The sequence below is a fragment of the Oncorhynchus nerka genome, linkage group LG16 (assembly GCF_034236695.1).
Source record: "Oncorhynchus nerka isolate Pitt River linkage group LG16, Oner_Uvic_2.0, whole genome shotgun sequence".
Taxonomy (NCBI): Eukaryota; Metazoa; Chordata; class Actinopteri; order Salmoniformes; family Salmonidae; genus Oncorhynchus; species Oncorhynchus nerka.
Window position 1 is genome coordinate 39,824,075 of NC_088411.1, and position 27,039 is coordinate 39,851,113.

General features: G+C 42.6%; 1 protein-coding gene across 1 annotated transcript; it reads right to left on the reverse strand.

The window, feature by feature from the left end:
- Nucleotides 1–266: 266 nt before the first annotated feature.
- LOC115118894 (tripartite motif-containing protein 16-like) lies at nt 267–26,761 on the reverse strand. The gene is made up of 7 exons (XM_029647621.2): nt 25,576–26,761; nt 15,159–15,254; nt 12,677–12,757; nt 12,317–12,469; nt 9,903–10,074; nt 1,811–1,906; nt 267–1,478 (listed from the first exon to the last, which is right to left on the reverse strand). Exons 1-7 carry the CDS (start codon nt 26,560–26,562, stop codon nt 841–843), a joined length of 2,223 nt encoding a protein of 740 aa, XP_029503481.2. The 5' UTR covers nt 26,563–26,761; the 3' UTR covers nt 267–840.
- Between the last annotated feature and the right edge of the window lie 278 nt (nt 26,762–27,039).

Consider the following 27,039-nt stretch of genomic DNA (forward strand, 5'->3'; position numbering starts at 1 on the left):
TGTGTGTGTGTGTGTGTGTGTTTATGAGAAATGAATTTAATATTTATTAAACTCGGTACTGGTACACCCTGACATATGATTTTTTACTCGTTATTGTAGTTCATTATTCACTGTGTATTTGTTCCTTGTGTTACTACTTAAATGTTCTATGTATTTGTTTAAGTCTCTGTTGTTGTAAAAGGACATGTAAAGTAAGCACGTCCCTGTTAATCTGCAGAGCATGTGACAAATACACTTTTACAGCGCATGTAACAAATACCAAGCAGTTGACAAATACAATTTAATTTAATTTACTGTGGCATCTCTCAAATACAGTACATTCCAAAATCACAGTTTGTGGTAAACAGAAACAGCAGTCCCAACATTTCCCAAAGAAGTCCCCCATTCAAATAGTCACAGTATCAAAACTGTTCTGCGTCAGATTTAAACACACAATATGAATAGAAAGGGACCCATCACATTAGATGTAACCTAACCACTGACCTTATACCAAGACTAGTCACGCAACACAACAAGAATAGAAAGGGACGCATCTCATTAGATGTAACCTAACCACTGACCTTATACCAAGACTAGTCACGCAACACAACAAGAATAGAAAGGGACCCATCTCATTAGATGTAACCTAACCACTGACCTTATACCAAGACTAGTCACGCAACACAACAAGAATAGGAACAAATATATTATAAATATTCAACTTTCATTTAGAACATAATATACAGATCTCGTGAGGTTTCTTGTCACCTGATAATGATTTTGGTTTCTTTTTCCATTGTTTCCTGCATTCTGAATCTTTTTCAGGCTCGACGGAGAAAATTACTACTACCGACAAATTTATCATTGTTCAACAAGAGTTACTGTGAAACGGCTTCGGGGTGTTACGTCACTGTTAAGGGGTATTTTAGGGGGAGAGGGGCTTTTCAGTGTCAGCGGTTCTCCAGGTTCAACAAGCACTACCACGTTCTCCTTCTTCGACAGCCAGAAGGCTGGGTAGAGGGGCTCCAGAAACTCAGCCGTGTATTTGTGGATGAGGGTCATGCCGACGACGTCATCCACCCCGTAGAAAGCCAGTAATCCACGGCTATAGTCCACATAGACCCCAATGCGTGTGAACTTGTCCACGCTTAGAGGCGTCTCCACATCACCGTGCCAGGCAGAGAAGCTACGCCCGTTCCATTGGAGGCACCATGAGAAGTCGTTGCCGGTGATGCAGCTGTTACTTTCAGGACCCTTGCGGTCGATGCTCTTGTAGGTGAGTCCGACGTACGTGCCCTCGCCGCTCACGTCCACCTCGAAGTAGTGTCGGCCGACATAGAAGCTCTCTGTGGCCAGTACCTGTCGCCAGCTCTCAAAACGTTCAGGGACGTCGAGGTACGGGTGTTGCCAGGGTGTGGTGTTGGTCACCTTTCTGTTTTCCTCAGTCAGACGCAGGAATTTATGGGCCGTGTCTGCGTCAAAACTCACAGGATTGGCATCTGCACAGCGTGAGAGAGAATAACATAACATAAATTATAAAAGTAAAACAGAATCAATAACTTAGGCAAGGCCAACTTTACAGATTCAAACTACAAATTACGTCATACAAAGATTTGAATATTTCTACAGAATATTATGATAACTACTTGAAGGACTACTGTAATATTATGATAACTACTTGAAATATTACTGTAATGTTACGATAACTACTTGAAGTATTACTGTAATGTTACGATAACTACTTGAAGGACTCCTGTAATATCATTCAAGTGATTTGAAGCCTTGTTTTTGTTTGTGTATGGATGACCTCAATATGATAGAAGAGACGTACACTTTAGAAAGTCCTCCCGCGTCTTTGGGTCGGGAACGTCCATGTTCTGTTTGGCTGCGATTATTTCATGGACTGTGGTTTTAATCCCCATCATGTCTGGAGAGGAGAGAGAAACATAACATGTTTTATGCTCAGAAATAATCACATTGGGGCCTACTTCACGTTTTAACTCACAAGCATGACGTTTTCATTTGAATGTAGTCATTTCTTTTTGCATGGACACTTTTGTGAATTTTATTAGGATCCCCATTAGCCAACGCCGTAACGTTAGCTAATCTTCCTGGGGTCTAACCCCAATTAATAAGACATTACAAACAATTACAAATTAAGACTTTACAAACATTTAACAAGTAGACAATACAGAGAGTTACAATACCTGACAGGAAATACATTTAACATTCAGTTGTTGCTTTCTATTTCCTGTCCAGTCATATGGTCTGTCACATTAGATGTTCTGTCTACTTCCTGTCCAGTCATATGGTCTGTCACATTAGATGTTCTTTCTACTTCCTGTCCAGTCATATGGTCTATCACATTAGATGTTCTTTCTACTTCCTGTCCAGTCATATGGTCTATCACATTAGATGTTCTATTTCCTGTCCAGTCATATGGTCTGTCACATTAGATGTTCTACTTCCTGTCCAGTCATATGGTCTGTCACATTAGATGTTCTACTTCCTGTCCAGTCATATGGTCTATCACATTAGATGTTCTATTTCCTGTCCAGTCATATGGTCTGTCACATTAGATGTTCTACTTCCTGTCCAGTCATATGGTCTGTCACATTAGATGTTCTACTTCCTGTCCAGTCATATGGTCTGTCACATTAGATGTTCTACTTCCTGTCCAGTCATATGGTCTGTCACATTAGATGTTCTACTTCCTGTCCAGTCATATGATCTGTCACATTAGATGTTCTATTTCCTGTCCAGTCATATGGTCTGTCACATTAGATGTTCTACTTCCTGTCCAGTCATATGGTCTGTCACATTAGATGTTCTGTCTACTTCCTGTCCAGTCATATGGTCTATCACATTAGATGTTATTTCTATTTCCTGTCCAGTCATATGGTCTGTCACATTAGATGTTCTTACATTTTTTTCTCGAAGGTGGATTTACTTATTGCCTGAGAAATATGGATTGGTAAAGAGTTCCGTTCAGCTATGGCTCTATATACAACTGTATGTTTAAGACGATTTGTCCTTGGCTTGGGTTGTCTTAGATGCCCTGAATTTACCTGTCTGGTTCGGTGGTTATGCGTGTTGCTACTATGTACTAACTGGCCTGACAAATACTGTGTTTTTTACATTTTTTAAATATAACATTCCTAAAGAAAATCAGAAGACTGAATAGTAATTTGTTTTCAACGTTAAGCCATGAGGGATTTTGATGCATTTGGATAATATTCATATGGTTAGAGCAACTGGACAGTACTCTAAGTGTGATGGGACCTGGGATTGACCATATAACTGGACAGTACTCTAAGTGTGATAGGACAGAGGATTGACCATATAACTGGACAATACTCTAAGTGTGATAGGACCAGGGACAATACTCTAAGTGTGATAGGACCAGGGACAGTACTCTAAGTGTGATAGGACCAGGGACAGTACTCTAAGTGTGATAGAACCAGGGATTGACCATATAACTGGACAGTACTCTAAGTGTGATAGGACCAGGGATTGACCATATAACTGGACAGTACTCTAAATGTGATAGGACCAGGGATTGACCATATAACTGGACAGTACTCTAAGTGTGATAGGACCAGGGATTGATCATATAACCAGACAGTACTCTAAGTGTGATAGGACCAGGGATTGATCATATAACCAGACATTACTCTAAGTGTGATAGGACCAGGGATTGACCATATAACTGGACAGTACTCTAAGTGTGATAGAACCAGGGACAGTACTCTAAGTGTGATAGGACCAGGGATTGACCATATAACTGGACAGTACTCTAAGTGTGATAGGACCAGGGATTGACCATATAACTGGACAGTACTCTAAGTGTGATAGGACCAGGGATTGATCATATAACCAGACATTACTCTAAGTGTGATAGGACCAGGGATTGACCATATAACTGGACAGTACTCTAAGTGTGATAGAACCAGGGACAGTACTCTAAGTGTGATAGGACCAGGGATTGACCATATAACTGGACAGTACTCTAAGTGTGATAGGACCAGGGATTGACCATATAACTGGACAGTACTCTAAGTGTGATAGGACCAGGGATTGATCATATAACCAGACAGTACTCTAAGTGTGATAGGAACAGGGATTGACCATATAACTGGACAGTACTCTAAGTGTGATAGAACCAGGGACAGTACTCTAAGTGTGATAGGACCAGGGATTGACCATATAACTGGACAGTACTCTAAGTGTGATGGGACCAGGGATTGACCATATAACTGGACAGTACTCTAAGTGTGATGGGACCAGGGATTGACCATATAACTGGACAGTACTCTAAGTGTGATGGGACCAGGGATTGACCATATAACTGGACAGTACTCTAAGTGTGATAGGACCAGGGATTGACCATATAACTGGACAGTACTCTAAGTGTGATAGAACCAGGGACAGTACTCTAAGTGTGATAGGACCAGGGATTGACCATATAACTGGACAGTACTCTAAGTGTGATAGGACCAGGGACAGTACTCTAAGTGTGATAGGACCAGGGATTGACCATATAACTGGACAGTACTCTAAGTGTGATGGGACCAGGGATTGATCATATAACTGGACAGTACTCTAAGTGTGATAGGACCAGGGATTGACCATATAACTGGACAGTACTCTAAGTGTGATGGGACCAGGGATTGACCATATACCTGGACAATACTCTAAGTGTGATAGAACCAGGGATTGACCATATAACTGGACAATACTCTAAGTGTGATAGAACCAGGGATTGACCATATAACTGGACAGTACTCTAAGTGTGATGGGAGCAGGGACAGTACTCTAAGTGTGAAAGTACCAGGGATTGGCCATAAAACTGGGCTGTACTCTAAATGTGATAGGACCAGGGATTGGCCATATAACCAAACAGCACTCTAAGTGTGATAGGACCAGGGATTGACCATATAACTGGACAGTACTCTAAGTGTGATAGAACCAGGGATTGAACATATAACTGGGCAGTACTCTAAGTGTGATAGGACCAGGGATTGACCATATAACTGGACAGTACTCTAAGTGTGATAGAACCAGGGACAGTACTCTAAGTGTGATAGGACCAGGGATTGACCATATAACTGGACAGTACTCTAAGTGTGATAGGACCAGGGATTGACCATATAACTGGACAGTACTCTAAGTGTGATAGGACCAGGGACAGTACTCTAAGTGTGATAGGACCAGGGATTGACCATATAACTGGACAGTACTCGAAGTGTGATGGGACCAGGGATTGACCATATAACTGGACAGTACTCTAAGTGTGATGGGACCAGGGATTGACCATATAACTGGACAGTACTCTAAGTGTGATAGGACCAGGGACAGTACTCTAAGTGTGATAGGACCAGGGATTGACCATATAACTGGACAGTACTCTAAGTGTGATAGGACCAGGGACAGTACTCTAAGTGTGATAGGACCAGGGATTGACCATATAACTGGACAGTACTCTAAGTGTGATAGGACCAGGGACAGTACTCTAAGTGTGATGGGACCAGGGATTGACCATATAACTGGACAATACTCTAAGTGTGATAGGACCAGGGATTGACCATATAACTGGACAGTACTCTAAGTGTGATAGGACCAGGGACAATACTCTAAGTGTGATAGGACCAGGGACAGTACTCTAAGTGTGATAGGACCAGGGACAGTACTCTAAGTGTGATAGAACCAGGGATTGACCATATAACTGGACAGTACTCTAAGTGTGATAGGACCAGGGATTGACCATATAACTGGACAGTACTCTAAATGTGATAGGACCAGGGATTGACCATATAACTGGACAGTACTCTAAGTGTGATAGGACCAGGGATTGATCATATAACCAGACAGTACTCTAAGTGTGATAGGACCAGGGATTGATCATATAACCAGACATTACTCTAAGTGTGATAGGACCAGGGATTGACCATATAACTGGACAGTACTCTAAGTGTGATAGAACCAGGGACAGTACTCTAAGTGTGATAGGACCAGGGATTGACCATATAACTGGACAGTACTCTAAGTGTGATAGGACCAGGGATTGACCATATAACTGGACAGTACTCTAAGTGTGATAGGACCAGGGATTGATCATATAACCAGACATTACTCTAAGTGTGATAGGACCAGGGATTGACCATATAACTGGACAGTACTCTAAGTGTGATAGAACCAGGGACAGTACTCTAAGTGTGATAGGACCAGGGATTGACCATATAACTGGACAGTACTCTAAGTGTGATAGGACCAGGGATTGACCATATAACTGGACAGTACTCTAAGTGTGATAGGACCAGGGATTGATCATATAACCAGACAGTACTCTAAGTGTGATAGGAACAGGGATTGACCATATAACTGGACAGTACTCTAAGTGTGATAGAACCAGGGACAGTACTCTAAGTGTGATAGGACCAGGGATTGACCATATAACTGGACAGTACTCTAAGTGTGATGGGACCAGGGATTGACCATATAACTGGACAGTACTCTAAGTGTGATGGGACCAGGGATTGACCATATAACTGGACAGTACTCTAAGTGTGATGGGACCAGGGATTGACCATATAACTGGACAGTACTCTAAGTGTGATAGGACCAGGGATTGACCATATAACTGGACAGTACTCTAAGTGTGATAGAACCAGGGACAGTACTCTAAGTGTGATAGGACCAGGGATTGACCATATAACTGGACAGTACTCTAAGTGTGATAGGACCAGGGACAGTACTCTAAGTGTGATAGGACCAGGGATTGACCATATAACTGGACAGTACTCTAAGTGTGATGGGACCAGGGATTGATCATATAACTGGACAGTACTCTAAGTGTGATAGGACCAGGGATTGACCATATAACTGGACAGTACTCTAAGTGTGATGGGACCAGGGATTGACCATATACCTGGACAATACTCTAAGTGTGATAGAACCAGGGATTGACCATATAACTGGACAATACTCTAAGTGTGATAGAACCAGGGATTGACCATATAACTGGACAGTACTCTAAGTGTGATGGGAGCAGGGACAGTACTCTAAGTGTGAAAGTACCAGGGATTGGCCATAAAACTGGGCTGTACTCTAAATGTGATAGGACCAGGGATTGGCCATATAACCAAACAGCACTCTAAGTGTGATAGGACCAGGGATTGACCATATAACTGGACAGTACTCTAAGTGTGATAGAACCAGGGATTGAACATATAACTGGGCAGTACTCTAAGTGTGATAGGACCAGGGATTGACCATATAACTGGACAGTACTCTAAGTGTGATAGAACCAGGGACAGTACTCTAAGTGTGATAGGACCAGGGATTGACCATATAACTGGACAGTACTCTAAGTGTGATAGGACCAGGGATTGACCATATAACTGGACAGTACTCTAAGTGTGATAGGACCAGGGACAGTACTCTAAGTGTGATAGGACCAGGGATTGACCATATAACTGGACAGTACTCGAAGTGTGATGGGACCAGGGATTGACCATATAACTGGACAGTACTCTAAGTGTGATGGGACCAGGGATTGACCATATAACTGGACAGTACTCTAAGTGTGATAGGACCAGGGACAGTACTCTAAGTGTGATAGGACCAGGGATTGACCATATAACTGGACAGTACTCTAAGTGTGATAGGACCAGGGACAGTACTCTAAGTGTGATAGGACCAGGGATTGACCATATAACTGGACAGTACTCTAAGTGTGATAGGACCAGGGACAGTACTCTAAGTGTGATAGGACCAGGGATTGACCATATAACTGGACAGTACTCTAAGTGTGATGGGACCAGGGACAGTACTCTAAGTGTGATAGGACCAGGGATTGACCATATAACTGGACAGTACTCTAAGTGTGATGGGACCAGGGATTGAATCACCTGTTTCAGTGTGCTAGATGTTACATATACTGAACATTGTATTTTAACAGCAATTCCCTTACCCATCTTAATAACATCATTATCTATGTTTTCTGACCATGATAAAGCTGAGTCCAACATGACGCCTAGTAGTTTTTTTCACTTGCTCTAAGTGCGTTCTATTCATATACAAATTCAATTGGGAATCATCAGCAATCATATATCTTGAACCAAAGACAATACATTTAGTTTTAGAAATGTTCAACACCAATGTGTTCATAGCAACCCACTCAGACACCATTCTCAGTTCACTGCTCAGTACATCTGTTAGCTCATTACATTCTGATGCTGAACTATACATTGTAGAGTCATCAGCATACATGACCTCTCTTGCTTTGTTCATTACTGAAGGTAAATCATTAGTAAAGATAGAGTAAGCAACAAAGAACACATGGCTACACTGTCTTTGTTATACTATGTTAATATGACAATCAAACATGCTGACTCACAGCTGGGTTTCCCTCTAGTGACAGACTGCCCTAGATTATAGGCTTTTAACTATGTTATTCTCTCTGACTCCAGTCTACCAGTCTACTCCAGTCTACCAGTCTACCAGTCTACCAGTCTACTCCAGTCTACCAGTCTACTCCAGTCTACTCCAGTCTACCAGTCTACTCCAGTCTACCAGTCTACCAGTCTAATCCAGTCTACCAGACTACTCCAGTCTACTCCAGTCTACCAGTCTACTCCAGTCTACTCCAGTCTACCAGTCTAATCCAGTCTACTCCAGTCTACTCCAGTCTACCAGTCTACCAGTCTAATCCAGTCTACCAGTCTACCAGTCTACTCCAGTCTACTCCAGTCTACCAGTCTACTCCAGTCTACTCCAGTCTACCAGTCTACCAGTCTACTCCAGTCTACTCCAGTCTACCAGTCTACTCCAGTCTACTCCAGTCTACCTGTCTACTACAGTCTACCAGTCTACTCCAGTCTACTCCAGCCTACTCCAGTCTACCAGTCTACTCCAGTCTACTCCAGTCTACCAGTCTACTCCAGTCTACCAGTCTACCAGTCTACCAGTCTACCAGTCCACCAGTCTTCTCCAGTCTACTCCAGTCTACTCCAGTCTACTGCAGTCTACCAGTCTACTCCAGTCTACCAGTCTACTTCAGTCTACTCCAGTCTACGCCAGTCTACCAGTCTACTCCAGTCTACCAGTCTACTCCAGTCTACTCCAGTCTACCAGTCTACTCCAGTCTACTCCAGTATACTCCAGTCTACTCCAGTATACTCCAGTCTACCAGTCTACTCCAGTCTACCAGTCTACTCCAGTCTTCTCCAGTCTACTCCAGTCTACCAGTCTTCTCCAGTCTACCAGTCTACTCCAGTCTACCAGTCTACCAGTCTACAAGTCTACCAGTCTACTAGTCTACCAGTCTACCAGTCTACAAGTCTACCAGTCTAGGCTAATTCAGTCTACCTACTACCTACTAGTGACAGACTGCCCTAGATTAGAGGCTTTTAACTATGTTATTCTCTCTGACTCCAGTCTACCAGTCTACTCCAGTCTACCAGTCTACCAGTCTACCAGTCTACCAGTCTACTAGTCTACCAGTCTACCAGTCTACTCCAGTCTACCAGTCTACCAGTCTACTCTACTCCAGTCTACCAGTCTACTCTAATCCAGTCTACCAGTTGTAACAAGGGCTCTACACCTATGCTACACTGCCTGAAGGATACCTCAGGTCTGTAGACAAGTTTAAACACACCCAGGTAGAGAGTCTATGGAGATTCTCTTTGCATCTGGGGCACAAAGCTGAAGTGTTGTTCTTCCTCCTAATACACCATCACTTCCTCTCTACTTTCTATGTTTCTCTGTGACTAGCGTGAGGGATTTCTTTTGTGTGCCTGAACCACAACTGCATGCTGGGCCGTTATCTTTTTCCCACTAATGGGTGAGCAGAGACTTGCAGAGGCTTGCCGCCAGCCACAATGGCAGTTTGCCTCTGCCAACCAGATGGTGACTGCGCTCACCATTTTTGCAGGTCTCTTTGAGTGTCTCAATGTAGTTGGACAGCAGCACCTCACACAGCTCCTGTGTGGAGGTAACAATCTCTCTGCTGAAGGAGTTGAGCCGGTCCACGAGGCCGATGTAGACCCCAGGTAGGGGGATGTCGGAGCAGTCCTTCTTCCACTCTGAGTACTCCTGTAAAACACACAACACACCTCGGTTCACTATTTTGTACACCGTTGGAAATGACTGATGAAGTATCGCTAATGGCGTCCTGTCCAAGGGGTGTAATTGTACATCAGGTTGTCTCATGCTACAGGAACAGGATATAGCTGCCCTTATTGGCCATTGGACATTTGGCTTACTTGCTTACGTTAATGGGAACCTGAGTGAATACTAATGATGAAACGTGGCTTTTGGTAAAACATTAGGTTCGTTTCTACCAGCGGAGGCTGTCGGGAGGCGCTATTGGGGCTCTTTGTAATCTCTGGAATGGAATGAAAGGAATGGAGTCAAACGTGGTTTCCATATGTTTGATGCGTTTGTTTTCTATTTCATTCCAACCAATAAAAGGAGCCCATCCCCCTATAGCTCCTCCCACCAGCCTCCACTATTTTCTATTTTAGTCGTATTTCATGATTAAAGTAAATACGTATGACAGCAGCACATACGCACTTCAGGTTTGTGAATAACACTAATGAGTCACTTGGCACTGTCTGGCACCACAACACAACCAACACCGTATCCACCAGACCAGAGAAAAAACACCTTACCTGTAGGGAGTCCACCTGAGTCATGTTCCATGATTAAAGTGAATAGTTATGATAGTAAGACCTTACCTGTAGGGAGTCCACCTGAGTCATGTTCCATGATAAAGTGAATAGGTATGATAGTAAGACCTTACCTGTAGGGAGTCCACCTGAGTCATGTTCCATGATTAAAGTGAATAGGTATGATAGTAAGACCTTACCTGTAGGGAGTCCACCTGAGTCATGTTCCATGATTAAAGTGAATAGGTATGATAGTAAGACCTTACCTGTAGGGAGTCCACCTGAGTCATGTTCCATGATTAAAGTGAATAGGTATGATAGTAAGACCTTACCTGTAGGGAGTCCACCTGAGTCATGTTCCATGATTAAAGTGAATAGGTATGATAGTAAGACCTTACCTGTAGGGAGTCCACCTGAGTCATGTTCCATGATTAAAGTGAATAGGTATGATAGTAAGACCTTACCTGTAGGGAGTCCACCTGAGTCATGTTCCATGATTAAAGTGAATAGGTATGATAGTAAGACCTTACCTGTAGGGAGTCCACCTGAGTCATGTTCCATGATTAAAGTGAATAGGTATGATAGTAAGACCTTACCTGTAGGGAGTCCACCTGAGTCATGTTCCATGATTAAAGTGAATCGTTATGATAGTAAGACCTTACCTGTAGGGAGTCCACCTGAGTCATGTTCCATGATAAAGTGAATCGTTATGATAGTAAGACCTTACCTGTAGGGAGTCCACCTGAGTCATGTTCCATGATTAAAGTGAATAGGTATGATAGTAAGACCTTACCTGTAGGGAGTCCACCTGAGTCATGTTCCATGATTAAAGTGAATAGGTATGATAGTAAGACCTTACCTGTAGGGAGTCCACCTGAGTCATGTTCCATGATTAAAGTGAATAGGTATGATAGTAAGACCTTACCTGTAGGGAGTCCACCTGAGTCATGTTCCATGATTAAAGTGAATAGGTATGATAGTAAGACCTTACCTGTAGGGAGTCCACCTGAGTCATGTTCCATGATTAAAGTGAATAGGTATGATAGTAAGACCTTACCTGTAGGGAGTCCACCTGAGTCATGTTCCATGATTAAAGTGAATAGGTATGATAGTAAGACCTTACCTGTAGGGAGTCCACCTGAGTCATGTTCCATGATTAAAGTGAATAGGTATGATAGTAAGACCTTACCTGTAGGGAGTCCACCTGAGTCATGTTCCATGATTAAAGTGAATAGGTATGATAGTAAGACCTTACCTGTAGGGAGTCCACCTGAGTCATGTTCCATGATTAAAGTGAATAGGTATGATAGCAGCACTGTGGCTTGCATTAATGTTGATGAGAACCAACTTAGGTATGTGAATAACACTAATGAGTCACTTGGCACTGTCCGGCACCACAACACAACCAACACCGTATCCACCAGACCAGAGAAAAAACACCTTACCTGTAGGGAGTCCACCTGAGTCATGTTCCATGTGGCACCACTTCATTAGCAGTCCATGGTTAACCACCAAATAGATGTTGCACCTGTAAATGAGGCTACTGTCTGTGCATTACCTACCACCATGAGAATCACCTTAGGCCAGTGACTAGAACTACGGACTTGGCACCACCTCTATCTCAGTCTCAATCCATCGTAAACCACCAGACCAAATTAAGACCTCACCTGTAAGAAGTCCACATCATTCTTGTTCTTGGAGAGCTTCTCCACCTGCGCCTGTGTCTTTTTCAGCTCAGTGCACCTCTGCTCCAGGTGTACCTTGATCCCATCGGCCTGTCTCAGAGCCTGCTTCTCCTCTCCCTCCAGGATCTCCGTCACCTTTAGGTTCAGGTTTACGTTTATTAGAAAATCTTGGTTTATATGCAGATTTTACAGAAACAAACAGCACATAAAACATACATCAAATGTGATGTCATACAATATATATATTTTTTAGAAGCAGGTAAAAAATAATAGATCAGCCTAAATATAGGGACAGTGCCTAAAACAGCTAGGCATATCACTTCATCAATAAATAGGATTTACCTCTCTCTTGGCCCGCTCCACCGCAGCCTGGAGCACCGTAAACTGGTTCTCAATCACCTCACGGACCTCCGTCACTGAATTCTGCATGGGGTGATGGAAGAGGTGTTGTCAGGCCCGTTTTAGAATTGTGTACACACTAGGTATAGTATATTTAGATATAGGGGCAGACAGACAGACAGACAGACAGACAGACAGACAGACAGACAGACAGACAGACAGACAGACAGACAGACAGACAGACAGACAGACAGACAGACAGACAGACAGACAGACAGACAGACAGACAGACAGACAGACAGACAGACAGACAGACAGATTTAAGTGGCTTTTGTTTGTTCTTGTGATTATGTTTTCCTGGGGTCCAAACTAAGTAAGGCTAAAATACAACACTACATATAACATTATTACAACACTATCTATCTACAATACAACACTACACATCTACAATACAACATTTATAATACCACCATGCATACGTGCGTTTGTGTGTGTGTGTGTGTGTGTGTGTGTGTGTGTGTGTGTGTGTGTGTGTGTGTGTGTGTGTGTGTGCGTATGCGTGTGCGTGCGTGCGTATGCATGTGTGTGTCTCTCCACAGTCTGCAATTTTCCCATAAAGGTGTCTATGCTTCAGGCATTGACTGTCTGCTTACACAATCAATCCCTAGGGGACAAGGAATGCTGCATGACGGTGGAGCCAAACCCTATACAAATTCATTCACCACACCTGGGTAAACCTGTCAGGTTGGGGTGGGTGGTTCCGATACCTGGGGACTACTTATAAATTAGAGGTATCTCTTGTTCTTTATTAGTAGTTTTTTTCTTTTTTTTTACTGCTTGTAAAACATTGTGACATGTCTCTGTTTTGTCTGGAATGTACAAACACTCGGCTACAGGGATGGGATATCTGGAATGTACAAACACTCGGCTACAGGGGATATCTGGATTGTACAAACACTCGGCTACAGGGATGGGATATCTGGAATGTACAAACACTCGGCTACAGGGATGGGATATCTGGAATGTACAAACACTCGGCTACAGGGATGGGATATCTGGAATGTACAAACACTCGGCTACAGGGGATATCTGGAATGTACAAACACTCGGCTACAGGGATGGGATATCTGGATTGTACAAACACTCGGCTACAGGGATGGGATATCTGGAATGTACAAACACTCGGCTACAGGAATGGGATATCTGGAATGTACAAACACTGGGCTACAGGGATGGGATATCTGGATTGTACAAACACTCGGCTACAGGGATGGGATATCTGGATTGTACAAACACTCGGCTACAGGGGATATCTGGAATGTACAAACACTCGGCTACAGGGATGGGATATCTGGATTGTACAAACACTCGGCTACAGGGATGGGATATCTGGATTGTACAAACACTCGGCTACAGGGATGGGATATCTGGAATGTACAAACACTGGGCTACAGGAATGGGATATCTGGAATGTACAAACACTCGGCTACAGGGATGGGATATCTGGAATGTACAAACACTCGGCTACAGGGATGGGATATCTGGAATGTACAAACACTTGGCTACAGGGGATATCTGGAATGTACAAACACTCAGCTACAGGGGATATCTGAAATGTACAAACACTCGGCTACAGGGGATATCTGGAATGTACAAACACTCAGCTACAGGGATGGGATATCTGGAATGTACAAACACTCGGCTACAGGGATGGGATATCTGGAATGTACAAACACTTGGCTACAGGGGATATCTGGAATGTACAAACACTCAGCTACAGGGATGGGATATCTGGAATGTACAAACACTCGGCTACAGGGATGGGATATCTGGAATGTACAAACACTTGGCTACAGGGGATATCTGGAATGTACAAACACTCGGCTACAGGGGATATCTGGAATGTACAAACACTCAGCTACAGGGATGAGATATCTGGAATGTACAACCACTCGGCTACAGGGATGGGATATCTGGAATGTACAAACACTTGGCTATAGGGGATATCTGGAATGTACAAACACTCAGCTACAGGGATGGGATATCTGGAATGTACAAACACTCGGCTACAGGGATGGGATATCTGGAATGTACAACCACTCGGCTACAGGGATAGGATATCTGGAATGTACAAACACTCGGCTACAGGGATGGGATATCTGGAATGTACAAACACTCGGCTACAGGGATGGGATATCTGGAATGTACAAACACTCGGCTACAGGGATGGGATATCTGGATTGTACAACCACTCGGCTACAGGGATGGGATATCTGGAATGTACAAACACTCGGCTACAGGGATGGGATATCTGGAATGTACAAACACTCGGCTACAGGGGATATCTGGATTGTACAAACACTCGGCTACAGGGGATATCTGAAATGTACAGGGATGCTACGCAGCACTTTGTTCAACGGTCACAGATCTATCCGTCTTTGACATCATCCTTTAAACATGGAACAAGGAGGGCAGCCTACCGTACCTCAATAGAGACCGTGTTGACTTGAAGTTTGTTGATGGCATTCTCTGCTGCTGTCATTGTCCTCACCATCTCTGCTTGCTTATCTAGTAGTTCCCTCTGTCAGGATTTTTTTTTTAAAAGGACAGGAAGGACAACAGGAAGAGAAGGAGAGGAAGAGAAGGAGAGGGATATTCAATGACTGCGCGCACTATAGCCAAGTTGTTGTCGTGCTGAAGCTATGCCTTTATGTGAACAATTCTGTTCAACTCATTTATTTGACCAATTTATCGGATCGTTAACAATACAGCTGAGTCACAGGAACAGAGCGTTTTCCTGTCCGTTTCTCTATTGTCAGATATGATCTGATTTCTGCGTTATTCTATTGTGTTTTTCAGGGAAGGAATCTGATTCACTACAGTTAGGACCTGCATTTCTTAGAACCGAGTGACTCTTGAGTTGCAACTGGTACTCATGCTAGAATTCCTATCTGTACCAGAGGAGGGTGGGAGAAACTATAGGAGGACGGGCAGCATTGCCTGCATGTACAGTAACGTTAGCAGCAGGAGGTTGTGTAGCACATGGGTAAGTTGTTTATCAGGTTAACCATCCATTCTAGGTAACGTCAGCTAGCTAGCTACAGCTAGCAAGCTAACAAACATATTTCCAGTCCCAAAGAGAGATCTGTGACAATACAAAAACACAATTGCAATAAAATATGAAATGTTATATCACTTGAAAATAATGAAACAAGTCCAAGTTAAATGTGGTGGGGAAGGTGTGTGTGATGTTATGGTTAGTCGTGTATAGGCGATGCCAAATTAATAAGAACACATGCTTTTATTCTGTTTTATTGTTTTCCTCTCTCAGGGAAGATTATGATTGAGACAGCTTTAAAAACTAAGGTTCCACTTTATTTTAATGAGTGATTTGAGGAATATACTATTTCCTCTAGACCCATTAGTGAGACACAGAGCCTATAGGAAAGACAGCCAACAACAATTCAAGTTTATGCAGTTCAGTAATTGGTAAAGAGCGAAAGAAGGAATATAAAACTCCATGTTTTAAACTAGAGGTGTTCATTTTAGTATTTAGTATTTTATTATGGTCCCCAATTAGCAGCAGCCAAGGCAGCAGCTAGTCTTCCTGTGGTTCAAAAATGAAACAAAAGAACAAATAGAATACATACAATACATAATACACACTACCGGTCAAAAGTTTGGACAAATACTCATTCAAGGGTTTTTCTTTATTTTCTATTATTTTCTACATTGTAGAATAATAGTGAAGACATCAAAAACTATGGAATCATGTAGTAACCAAAACAGTGTTAAACAAAGATTCTTCAAAGTAGCCAGCCTTTGCCTTGATGACAGCTTTGCGCACTCTTGGCATTCTCTCAACCAGCTTCATGAGGTAGTCACCTGGAATGTATTTCAATAAACAGGTGTGCCTTGTTAAGAGTTCATTTGTGGAATTTATTTCCTTCTTAATGCATTTCAGTTGTGTTGTGACCTGATAGAGGTGGTATACAGAAGATAGCCCTATTTGGTCAAATACCAAGTCTATATTATGACAAGAACAGCACAAATAGGCAAAGACTAATGACAGTCCATCATTACTTTAAGACATGAAGGTCAGACAATGTGGAAAATGTCAAGAACTTTGCAAAAAAAACATCAAGCGCTATGATGACACTGGCTCTCATGAGGACCGCCACAAGAAAGGAAGAACCAGAGTTACTTCTGCTGCAGAGGATAAGTTCATTAGATTTAACTGCACCTCAGATTACAGCCCAAATAAATGCTTCACAGAGTTCAAGTAACAGACACATCTCAACAGCAACTGTTCAGAGGAGACTGTGTTAATCAGGCCTTCATGGTCGATTTGCTGCAAAGAAACCACTACTAAAGGACACCAATAAGAAGAAGAGACTTGCTTGGGCCAAGAAACACGAGCAATGGACATTAGACCATTTTTGCAAATGTTTTGTTCTCTGAGTGAGGGAAATGCTGCAAATTAAGAGGGCTCAATGTATTTTGAAAGATGAGACGTTAAATATTATAATAATTACTGCTTTGATGTCATACAAGTAAGCAAAAACACCTGTGAGTCCAAACGTGCACTTCACATTTCTACGTCATAAAACTCATGTAATGTACAGAGGTCAACGTTTATGATGTCTGTGTTTTGATGAACAGTTACATGATGACATGGTGTTATACCCTGGATTGTCCTGAACAGACTGAGCCTATGTTTGTAGTATTGTAAAGAACATTTGCTGAGGACTACAAATCTGAATATACTCATGACTCACTTCTATGCACAGCAAAATGACAGTCTTTCTTCTCTGAAATTGTGAAGCCTAAACCTGCAAGATCATATTGTATAGTTTAGCTGGTCACGTTGGCAATAGAACAAGCTTTCAAATGATGCCAAGATCATATTGTATAGTTTAGCTGGTCACGTTGGCAATAGAACAAGCTTTCAAATGATGCCAAGATCATATTGTATAGTTTAGCTGGTCACGTTGGCAATAGAACAAGCTTTCAAATGATGCCAACCTGACACGATTTACAATGGATTACGTAAAAATCAACAGCAATTGGGGCGGCAGGGTATCCTAGTGGTTAGAGAGTTGCACTAATAACGGAAAGGTTGCAAGTTCGAATCCCCGAGCTGACAAGGTACAAATCTGTCATTCTGCCCCTGAACAGACAGTAAACCCACTGTTCCCAGGCCGTCATTATAAATATGAATTTGTTCTTTAACTGACTTGCCTAGTTAAATAAAGGTAAAAAAAATAAATAAAAAATGGTGTGATGGTGGGGATGTGGGGCTGTGTTCCAAACTTAACAGCTACAAGTGTGCTCGCTCTAGTTCCTCAATGGTACAGTTTGGAAAGCAGCTTATAGTTGAAGACTTGCAGACCAGTTCTTCCTCAAACCCTTGTCCATTTTTGTTGTTGTTTTATATTGTACCTACTCCACATTTTCCAAGAATATTCTTAGAATGTTCCTGAAAGTATTCAGAGTATTTTCAGATTTCGTTATCAACAAATGTGGTCGAGAAGCACAGTAAATGTCAAAATGCACATAAAATCAATAGTGTAATATTCGGACTCGTGTCAGGTGAACTGTCGTGTCCTCACCTTTTAGTCTAATACTTATCCCCATAATCTTTCCTTTTGATTGTTACCATGGTTATACATATGTGGTCCATATTTCTTCTGTAAGAAACATTTCAATGTAGCCGTACCCATATACAGGCCAAATCCCCCGAGTGCTCAGGAGAGACATTACTAGCAAATATCACTATCATAAGAGTGTGCAGAAAGGATAATTATAAGATTCATTTGATTTCATTTCAAAATGTATGATGCTTGAAATAAAGTAGCAATTTGTTTTCTTTGCATGCATGTCAATATGCATATTTCATAAACTATTTTCTCATCATTCTAGAAACCTGTGCTGGTGTAGGTGTGAGAGTGCTCAAAATGAGCGCCCCTTTATTGAAAGGCAACACTTTGAAAACCTCCCAGGCAGCCTAGTGTGTGACTGTTAATGAAGCATTTCCATATTCCTCAGCCATTTTAAGAGCTAGCCTGGTCCCAGATGTGATTGTGCTGTCTTGCCAACTCTCTATGGTCATTATCAATGACAGAGTTAGCAAAACAACACAAACAGATCTGGGACCAGGTTACTCACTCAACAGCTGCTCGTGTGTCCTACCCTCTCCTTTCCCCTCAGTAGATTCCTGTTCTGGTCTGAGCACGCTCTCATTGCTCTGGGGAAGAAAAAAAAAAACGGAATATTGTTGTTCTATAGAACAACGGAACAACAAAGTCATTCGACCTGTTTGGGCTTTAAACAATTTGTAGATGAGGCATGAATGTTAATTATCCTTATTTATCCTATACTCACAGAGACAAATATCTCACGTCACCAAACAGTAGTTACAACTATTCACATGTTGTGTCTTGTTAAATGTAAATGTTGTTATGCTCAGTGAGACAACAGTGAGAACCCCTGAAGGGACACTGGGTCCCACGTCAAACTGAATGTCAACAGAATGATCTTGTTTGGATGTTCCCTGAGCCAGCAGTAAACAGTAACAACGAGGTTTGGATAAGTCTGGATAAATGGCATATACTGAATTGTTTGAGACTATCCTGGCTCAACACAGACAAGCTCTGCCTCCTGTTCAACAATGTGTCAGTCGGATCAGATCAAACAACGCCTTCCCCATTCCTTTGTGAGTTATGTAATACCTGAAAAGAGGTATTTGCTTGTGAACACACAAGAAGAAAGCTAGATAAAGAAGAGCCTTCCCTCCTCAGTCATACCTTGAGTTTAGTTCAGCATTATGAGATTATTGTATTTACGTTGCACATGTGAATGACCAAGGATTCAGCTAATAGTAATTGAGTTGTTGCATGACTATTGTCAATACCGTTATGGGTTTTTCAATCATTCCTTGATTTAGATAGATAGGGAATGTCATTATTTAAAGTTTTGCAACAATGGTTCATTTACAAATAACAGGTGTGAGCTAAAACCTGGATCTCTGTTGGAATTATCAAAATATCGAATGAATGACTGGACCTGAGGGTCGTGGGCTGTCTCTGTCACTGAGAGGGACTACCCACCAGGCACACCACGTCATTTCAACGTGGATAATTGGGTTATTATTTTGTTAAGATGTTGAACAATGAGATTACCACTTATATTCAATCACTCAAAAATACAGCTCAAAGGTTAGTTTGAATTTCCAATGTGTTATCACTATGCTTTCAATCATCGAAAGCACAACCAAATTCCAATGGAAAAACAATGTCTGATTTTTGGTTAGTAGAATAGCAGAATGAAATGGCCTGGATTTCAGTTGAGATTATATTAAAAGTACATGGTGATCAACGCCGTTCGGGATTCTGCACAGATTATAACACTAATGGTGAAGATCTCCACAGACCTGCAATGACCTATGACCTAATGACCTGCATGATATCTTCAACATACATTCATTTCATATCATTTCATATAGCAGGAGAGTGAAAATGTCTGAAAGATTTTGAATTCAGTTGAATTTCACAGATTCAGGTATGTTATCCCCTTTCTGTTTATGAAACGTCTTTCAACAGAATTGGAGGAATTAATACACCCCTGATCACACGCAGACACAGTTCACTTTCACAGCAGCCACATACAAACAGCATGATCTTTTGTCTGTTGTACAATTCCTTCTCGCATCTATGCGCTCTCCTCCTCTCACCCTTTCCCTTATCTTGTGGACTTCAGTGAACAACACAATAGCTGTCTGTGACCAGGCGAAAAAAAAACTTTTCAAGCCAAACCTTCAAGTCATAACTGCTAACCACTACACACAGCCTACATCGTTGTCACCGTATTAGCTAACGTCATACTAGTCAACATAGCTACTAGAATTAACTCATTAGTAAACCCGCTACAATCAGGCAGTACAGTGTACAGTCAGCAAGAAGGTTTAGCAGTTACACCGGCGGGTCCCGGTGGCAATAAATTAATAAAACCAAAGGCTTACCTTGACTTGGAAGAGTTCCAGTGTTGGATAGCCATAGCCAGCTAGCTAACATAGCATCCCTCTCTGTTGGATAGCCATAGCCAGCTAGCTAACATAGCATCCATCTCTGTTGGATAGCCATAGCCAGCTAGCTAATATCGCATCCCTCTCTGTTGGATAGCCATAGCCAGCTACCTAACATAGCACCCCTCTCTGTTGGATAGCCATAGCCAGCTAGCTAACATAGCATCCCTCTCTGTTGGATAGCCATAGCCAGCTAGCTAACATAGCATCCCTCTCTGTTTAAGCCGGGTATTTGAGTAGGCTAAACTAGCTAGCTGCATTCGCTAGGTAAGTAAAAGTGGAAAAAATACAACAAAATATACGTAGCTCGCTTTCTCTTGCGCCTCCTTCATTTTTGAAGAAATACATTTGTTCTAAACTGTTCAACTATTTTCTTTCTCTCTTTTTGAGTCAACTACTCACCACATGTTATGCACTGCAGTGCTAGCTAGCTGTCACTTATGCAACCAGAACTAGATTAATTCTCTGATCATTTGATTGGGTAGACAACATGTCATTTCATGCTGCAATAGCTCTGATAGGTTGGAGGACATCCTCCAGAAGTTGTCATAATTACTGTGCAAGTCTATGGAAGGGTGTGAAAACCATGAACCTCCTAGGTTTTGTATTGACGTCAATGTACCCAGAGCAGGACGGGAACTAGCTGTCCTCCTGCTACACAATTGTGCTACCTTACAGAGTGCTGTTGAGGCTACTGTAGATCTTAATAGCAAAACAGTGTTTTAATAAATTATTTGGTGACATTAATATATTTAATATAGTTTTATCTAATAACTGTTTTAAGTGTTTCACTATTTTTATTTTGATGAAATTCACTGAGGAGGATGGTCCTCTCCTTCCTCCTCTGAGGAGCCTCCACGGACGTGAGCATGGGATTTATCGGATGATTGATTGATTGATTTATTGATTGATTTATTGATTTTATGTCTTAGGTGGTTCCTTTAAGAGCAGCGCTGTGAGAAAGCTATGTGCTGTTGTTGAGCTATGTGCTGAATAAGTCTATATAAGTATGTATTCTTAATTTTAAATGTATGTAGTTATGTCCTTGGGTTATTACCCACTGCGAACACACACTAGTTGAATCAACGTCGTTTCCACGTCATTTCAATGACATTATGTTGAATTAGTGTAGAATAGATGTTGAATTGACATCTGTGCCCAGTGGGTATTGTCTATTGAAATGTTGTGTAAGTGAATGAAAGTGTGTATTCTTATTTTTAAATCTTTGTAGCTCTGTCCTTGAGTTGTTATTTTCATTTTTGTATTTAACCTTTATTTAACTAGGCAAGTCAGTTAAGAACAAATTCTTATTTACAATGACGGCCTACCCCGGGACAAATCCTCCCCTAACCCGGACGACGCTAGGCAATTGTGCGCTGCCCTATGGGACTCCCGATCACGGCCGGTTGTGACACATCATGGGAACGAACCAGGGTCTGTAGTGACGCCTCTAGTACACCCTTAGACCGCTGCGCTACTCAGGAGCCCCCGAGTCTATTGATGTTTTGTATTAAATAATGTTTCATGTGGAACCCAGGAAGAACTTAACCATAACTTTAGTAATGATAGTGCGTTTGGTTAACAACGCAACCAAATATCAGCATTTAAAGGAGATGTATCTACTGGCCCATGTGGCTCAGTTGGTAGAGTATGGTGCTTGCAATGCTAGGGTTGTGGGTTTGATTCCCACAGAGGACCAGTATGAAAATGTACTCACTCACTACTGTAAGTCGCTCTGGATCGTCTACTAAAATATATTATTTAAATGTACTGCTTGAATACATTACATTTTTGTTTGAGTTCGAGACTCAATTTGTTAACTTGTCGACAAGTTAATAAGCTATTTACTGTATTTCAAAAGCGACGTTGAATTGTATTGGTTGTAAACGCAACCAAATATCAACATTTGAAGGAGATGTATCTTCTGCTTGGATAGTTCTATCTGACTGAGTGTGTCTTTAATTCCAGATCCCGTCTAACAATTAGTAATTGAAATGTCGGATTCACGTTAAATAAAGTTTGATTTTATTTAGTAATTTTCCTTAACTTTGAATAAGGTCGTAGAACACACAATGTGCCATTTTGAAATGTGGTTTCAGCAGGTTTTCTCTTCTTATGTCAGTCACTGGCAGTCACTCAATTAGTCATTTTTAGAAGGGTAAATCAGTCTAGCCAGCTATCTAAATTTGTAGGATTTATGGCAGAATACCGACAGTCACGCAGGGAATGTGCCCAGGGGCCCTGACTTCCACGAGGCCTCATTGATTTTGTTAGTCACTCTCAGTCAGATATCACTGACATGGCATACGTCTAGGCAAAATGTGTAGAATTGCAGGAAATTCGCTTTAAAACTGCAAATTTTTCTATCTGCCCCATGGCAAAATGAGTAAAATTGCATCTTTTTTTTTAAATAAAACTGCTAAAGTTCTCTACTCACAATGATAGAATATGTAGATAAGCAGGAAATGAACTTTAAAAACGTAAATGTTTATTTCCACTGTTGTGGAGGGGGCACTAAAAAAATTTTGTCTGCGAGGTGGTGGGCCCCCCATCAAATCTCACTTAGGGCGGGCCCCCCCCCCCACCAAATCTCACTTAGGGTGGGCCCCCCATCAAATCTCACTTAGGGCCCTGTAAAAGGCAAGGGCCAGCCCTGCCTACCAGCGGTCAGACACTACTATATACACTGAGTGTACAAAACATTAAGAACACCTTCCTAATATTGAGTTGCACCCCCTTTTGCCCTCCAAACAGTCTCAATTCATCGGGGCATGGACTCTACAAGGTGTCGAAAGCATTACACAAGGATGCTGGCCCATGTTGACTCCAATGCTTCCAATGCTTCCGACAGTTGTGTCAAGTTGGCTGGATGTCCTTTCGGTGGTGGACTATTCTTGATAAACACAGGAAACACAGGAAACTGTTGAGAGTGAAAGACCCATTAACGTTGTAGTTCTTGACACAACCCGGTGCGCCTGCCACCTACTACCATATCACATTCAAAGGAACTTAAATCTTTTGTCTTGCCCATAAACCCTCGGAATGGCACACATACACAATCCATGTCTCAATTGTCTCAAGACTTTCAAAAAAAACAACATTATTTTTAACCTGTCTCCTTCCCCCTTCATCTACACTGACTGAAGTGGATTTAACAAGTGACATCAATAAGGGATCATACATTTCACCTGGATTCAGTTGGTCAGTCTATGTCATGGAAAGAGCAGCTGTTCATAATGTTTTGTACACTGGTGTACCTGTTGTCAAATGTGTCTATTAATAAGTGTAATCAAGAAAAAAGCTGCCTTTGATGCATTACGGCACAAGACTTAAGATGAAATCTACTTAGTATCCCAAGGACAAATTGTAAAGTGTGACGAATAGTTGAAGATACTGACTTAATAAAAATCAATGTAGGCTATAGCATTTGGAAAATGTATGGGTTAATACAATACAGTGGGATGTTTCAGACCGATCACTTACCACAGCGGCTCTGGATGAGTTTGTGAAGAAAACAGCCTGATTTTATTCCACTCTCGCCACGTACAGAAACTTAGGTGACTCTTTACTTACAAACACGAGGTGGCCAATTTTCATAGATAACAACACCACACAACTGATACGGTGTTCTGTCATTTCAGAATGGTTTGTCCCTTTATGCACAAGGTGTTTCCTTTAGATATCAAATCTATGCAAATGTTTGTTAGCGCATGTGTATCAAAGAACGTGAGAGTGAAGAGAGAGACAGAGAAACTGAGAGAGAGGGAGAGAGAGAGAGGGAGAGAGAAAGACACAGAGGAAGAGAGAGGGAGAGAAAGGGAGACAGAGAAACTGAGAGAGAGTGAGAGAGAGACAGAGAAACTGGGAGAGAGGGAGAGAGAGGGAGAGAGAGAAACTGAGAGAGAGTGAGAGAGAGACAGAGAAACTGGGAGCGAGGGAGAGAGAGAAACTGAGAGAGAGTGAGAGAGAGAGAGGGAGAGAGAAAGACACAGAGGAAGAGAGAGGGAGAGAGAGGGAGAGAAAGGGAGACAGAGAAACTGAGAGAGAGTGAGAGAGAGACAGAGAAACTGGGAGAGAGGGAGAGAGAGAGAGGGAGAGAGAAAGACACAGAGGAAGAGAGAGGGAGAGAGAGGGAGAGAAAGGGAGACAGAGAAACTGAGAGAGAGTGAGAGAGAGACAGAGAAACTGGGAGAGAGGGAGAGAGAGGGAGAGAGAGAAACTGAGAGAGTGAGAGAGAGACAGAGAAACTGGGAGAGAGGGAGAGAGAGGGAGAGAAAGGGAGAGAGAGAAACTGAGAGAGAGTGAGAGAGAGACAGAGAAACTGAGAGAGAGGGAGAGAGAGAAACTGAGAGAGAGTGAGAGAGAGACAGAGAAACTGGGAGAGAGGGAGAGAGAGGGAGAGAAAGGGAGACAGAGAAACTGAGAGAGAGTGAGAGAGACAGAGACAGAGAAACTGGGAGAGAGGGAGAGAGAGGGAGAGAAAGGGAGAGAGAGAAACTGAGAGAGAGTGAGAGAGAGACAGAGAAACTGAGAGAGAGGGAGAGAGAGAAACTGAGAGAGAGGGAGAGAGAGAGGGAGAGACAGAGAAACTGAGAGAGAGGGAGAGAGAGAGAGAGAAAGGGAGAGAGAGAAACAGAGAAAGGGAGACAGAATAGAGAGAGGGAGAGACGGCGAGAAACTGGGGGAAAGGGAGAGAGGGGGAAAGGGAGAGAGGGAGTAAGAGAAACAGAGAGAATGGGAGAGGTAGATAAAGGGAGAGAGAGGGAGAGAGGGAGAGAGAAAGAAATGGAGTAAGAGAAAGAAGGAATGCATGCAATACCTCAATGTTTCTGCGTGCCTCCATCACAGGCACAGTGTTGTGTCCCCTGTGGTCTTCTGTCACACAGTCCTGACAGACACACACAGCGTCGGCACAGCAGAAAAGGTCCAGGGGCCACTTGTGGGTCTCACAGGTCCGTCTCTCGATGTCCCTCAGCGGCTCCACCAACCTGTGGTTCTGGAACTTGGGGTTCTCCAGGTGAGGCCTAAGGTGGGCCTCGCAGTAGGACACAAGGCAAGTGAGGCAGGACTTGAGGGCCCGGCACGGGCTCATCTCCATACACGAGTCACACACAACATCATCGGGCCCCAACGGCTCTACTTTCACCTCTCCTTTTGCTTTCTCTTCCCTTAATGTGTCTCCCTCCCCAACCCCCACATCCTCTTTCACTTCCTCTGCAGGCTGTGGAGGATCACTCTCTTTATTTTTCTCTTCCTCTGATTCCTTCAGGTCTTTCTGTATCATTGCATCCTCTGGTGTCTTAGGGTCCTCTGATTCCTTCAGGTCTTTCTGTATCTTTGCATCCTCTGGTGTCTTAGGGTCCTCTGATTCCTTCAGGTCTTTCTGTATCATTGCATCCTCTGGTGTCTTAGGGTCCTCTGATTCCTTCAGGTCTTCCTGTATCATTGCCTTGTCTGGTTGCTTAGGGTCCTCTAATTCCTTCAGGTCTTCATGTATCATTGCCTTGTCTGGTGTCTTTGAAATTTCGGTTTGTATATCCCTTTTCTCTCTTTCTTCGGTTTTGATCACCAGTGGAGACTCAGCCACTATTTCAATCATCATTCCGTTCTGTTCCACAGATGCCGGTATAGGCTTGCCAGAGCATTGTAAACACTGGGGGCAGCCCTTACTTTTCTTGCCCAGGCAGGAGGCACAGACTAAGTGGCCACAGGTAGAGGATTTGTCACCATTGAGAGCACCGGAACAAATAGTGCAGCAGAGTTTCTGGTCTGGTTTTGACTCTGGTTTGAGTTCTGTGTCTGCCATAGCTCACTCTCGCTCACTTTGTCTCTCAGATGAACTCGCCTCAGCCGCTCCTGTTCTGTTCTGTTCTACTCTGTCTGCCTCTGGCTAACCTGAGTTAGTTCCTTCCTGGAGCCTCTAACAAGCCACACCTCAACTATGTGAGCGTCTCAGCTGAATCTCTCATAGTTTCAGCTAACTCCACACACACACACCATCCACACGCACACACACACAACACACACACACACACAAAAACAAACACACATACATACATATACCCGCCCCGAAACAAACACACCCACGCGCCCTCCTCCATGCAATCGCGGCCCTCCCTTTTATTTCCTTGTGTATCAGATGACAGAGTAAAAGTAGCAACATGGGTGGAGCTCAGACTGGACACAGAGGTGTAGTAGTACTCCTGTTGTCTCTGTCATGATTTGCACATCTGGAGTTTGATCATGAGTTGATCATTGATGGATAACACTTCTATACTATCAG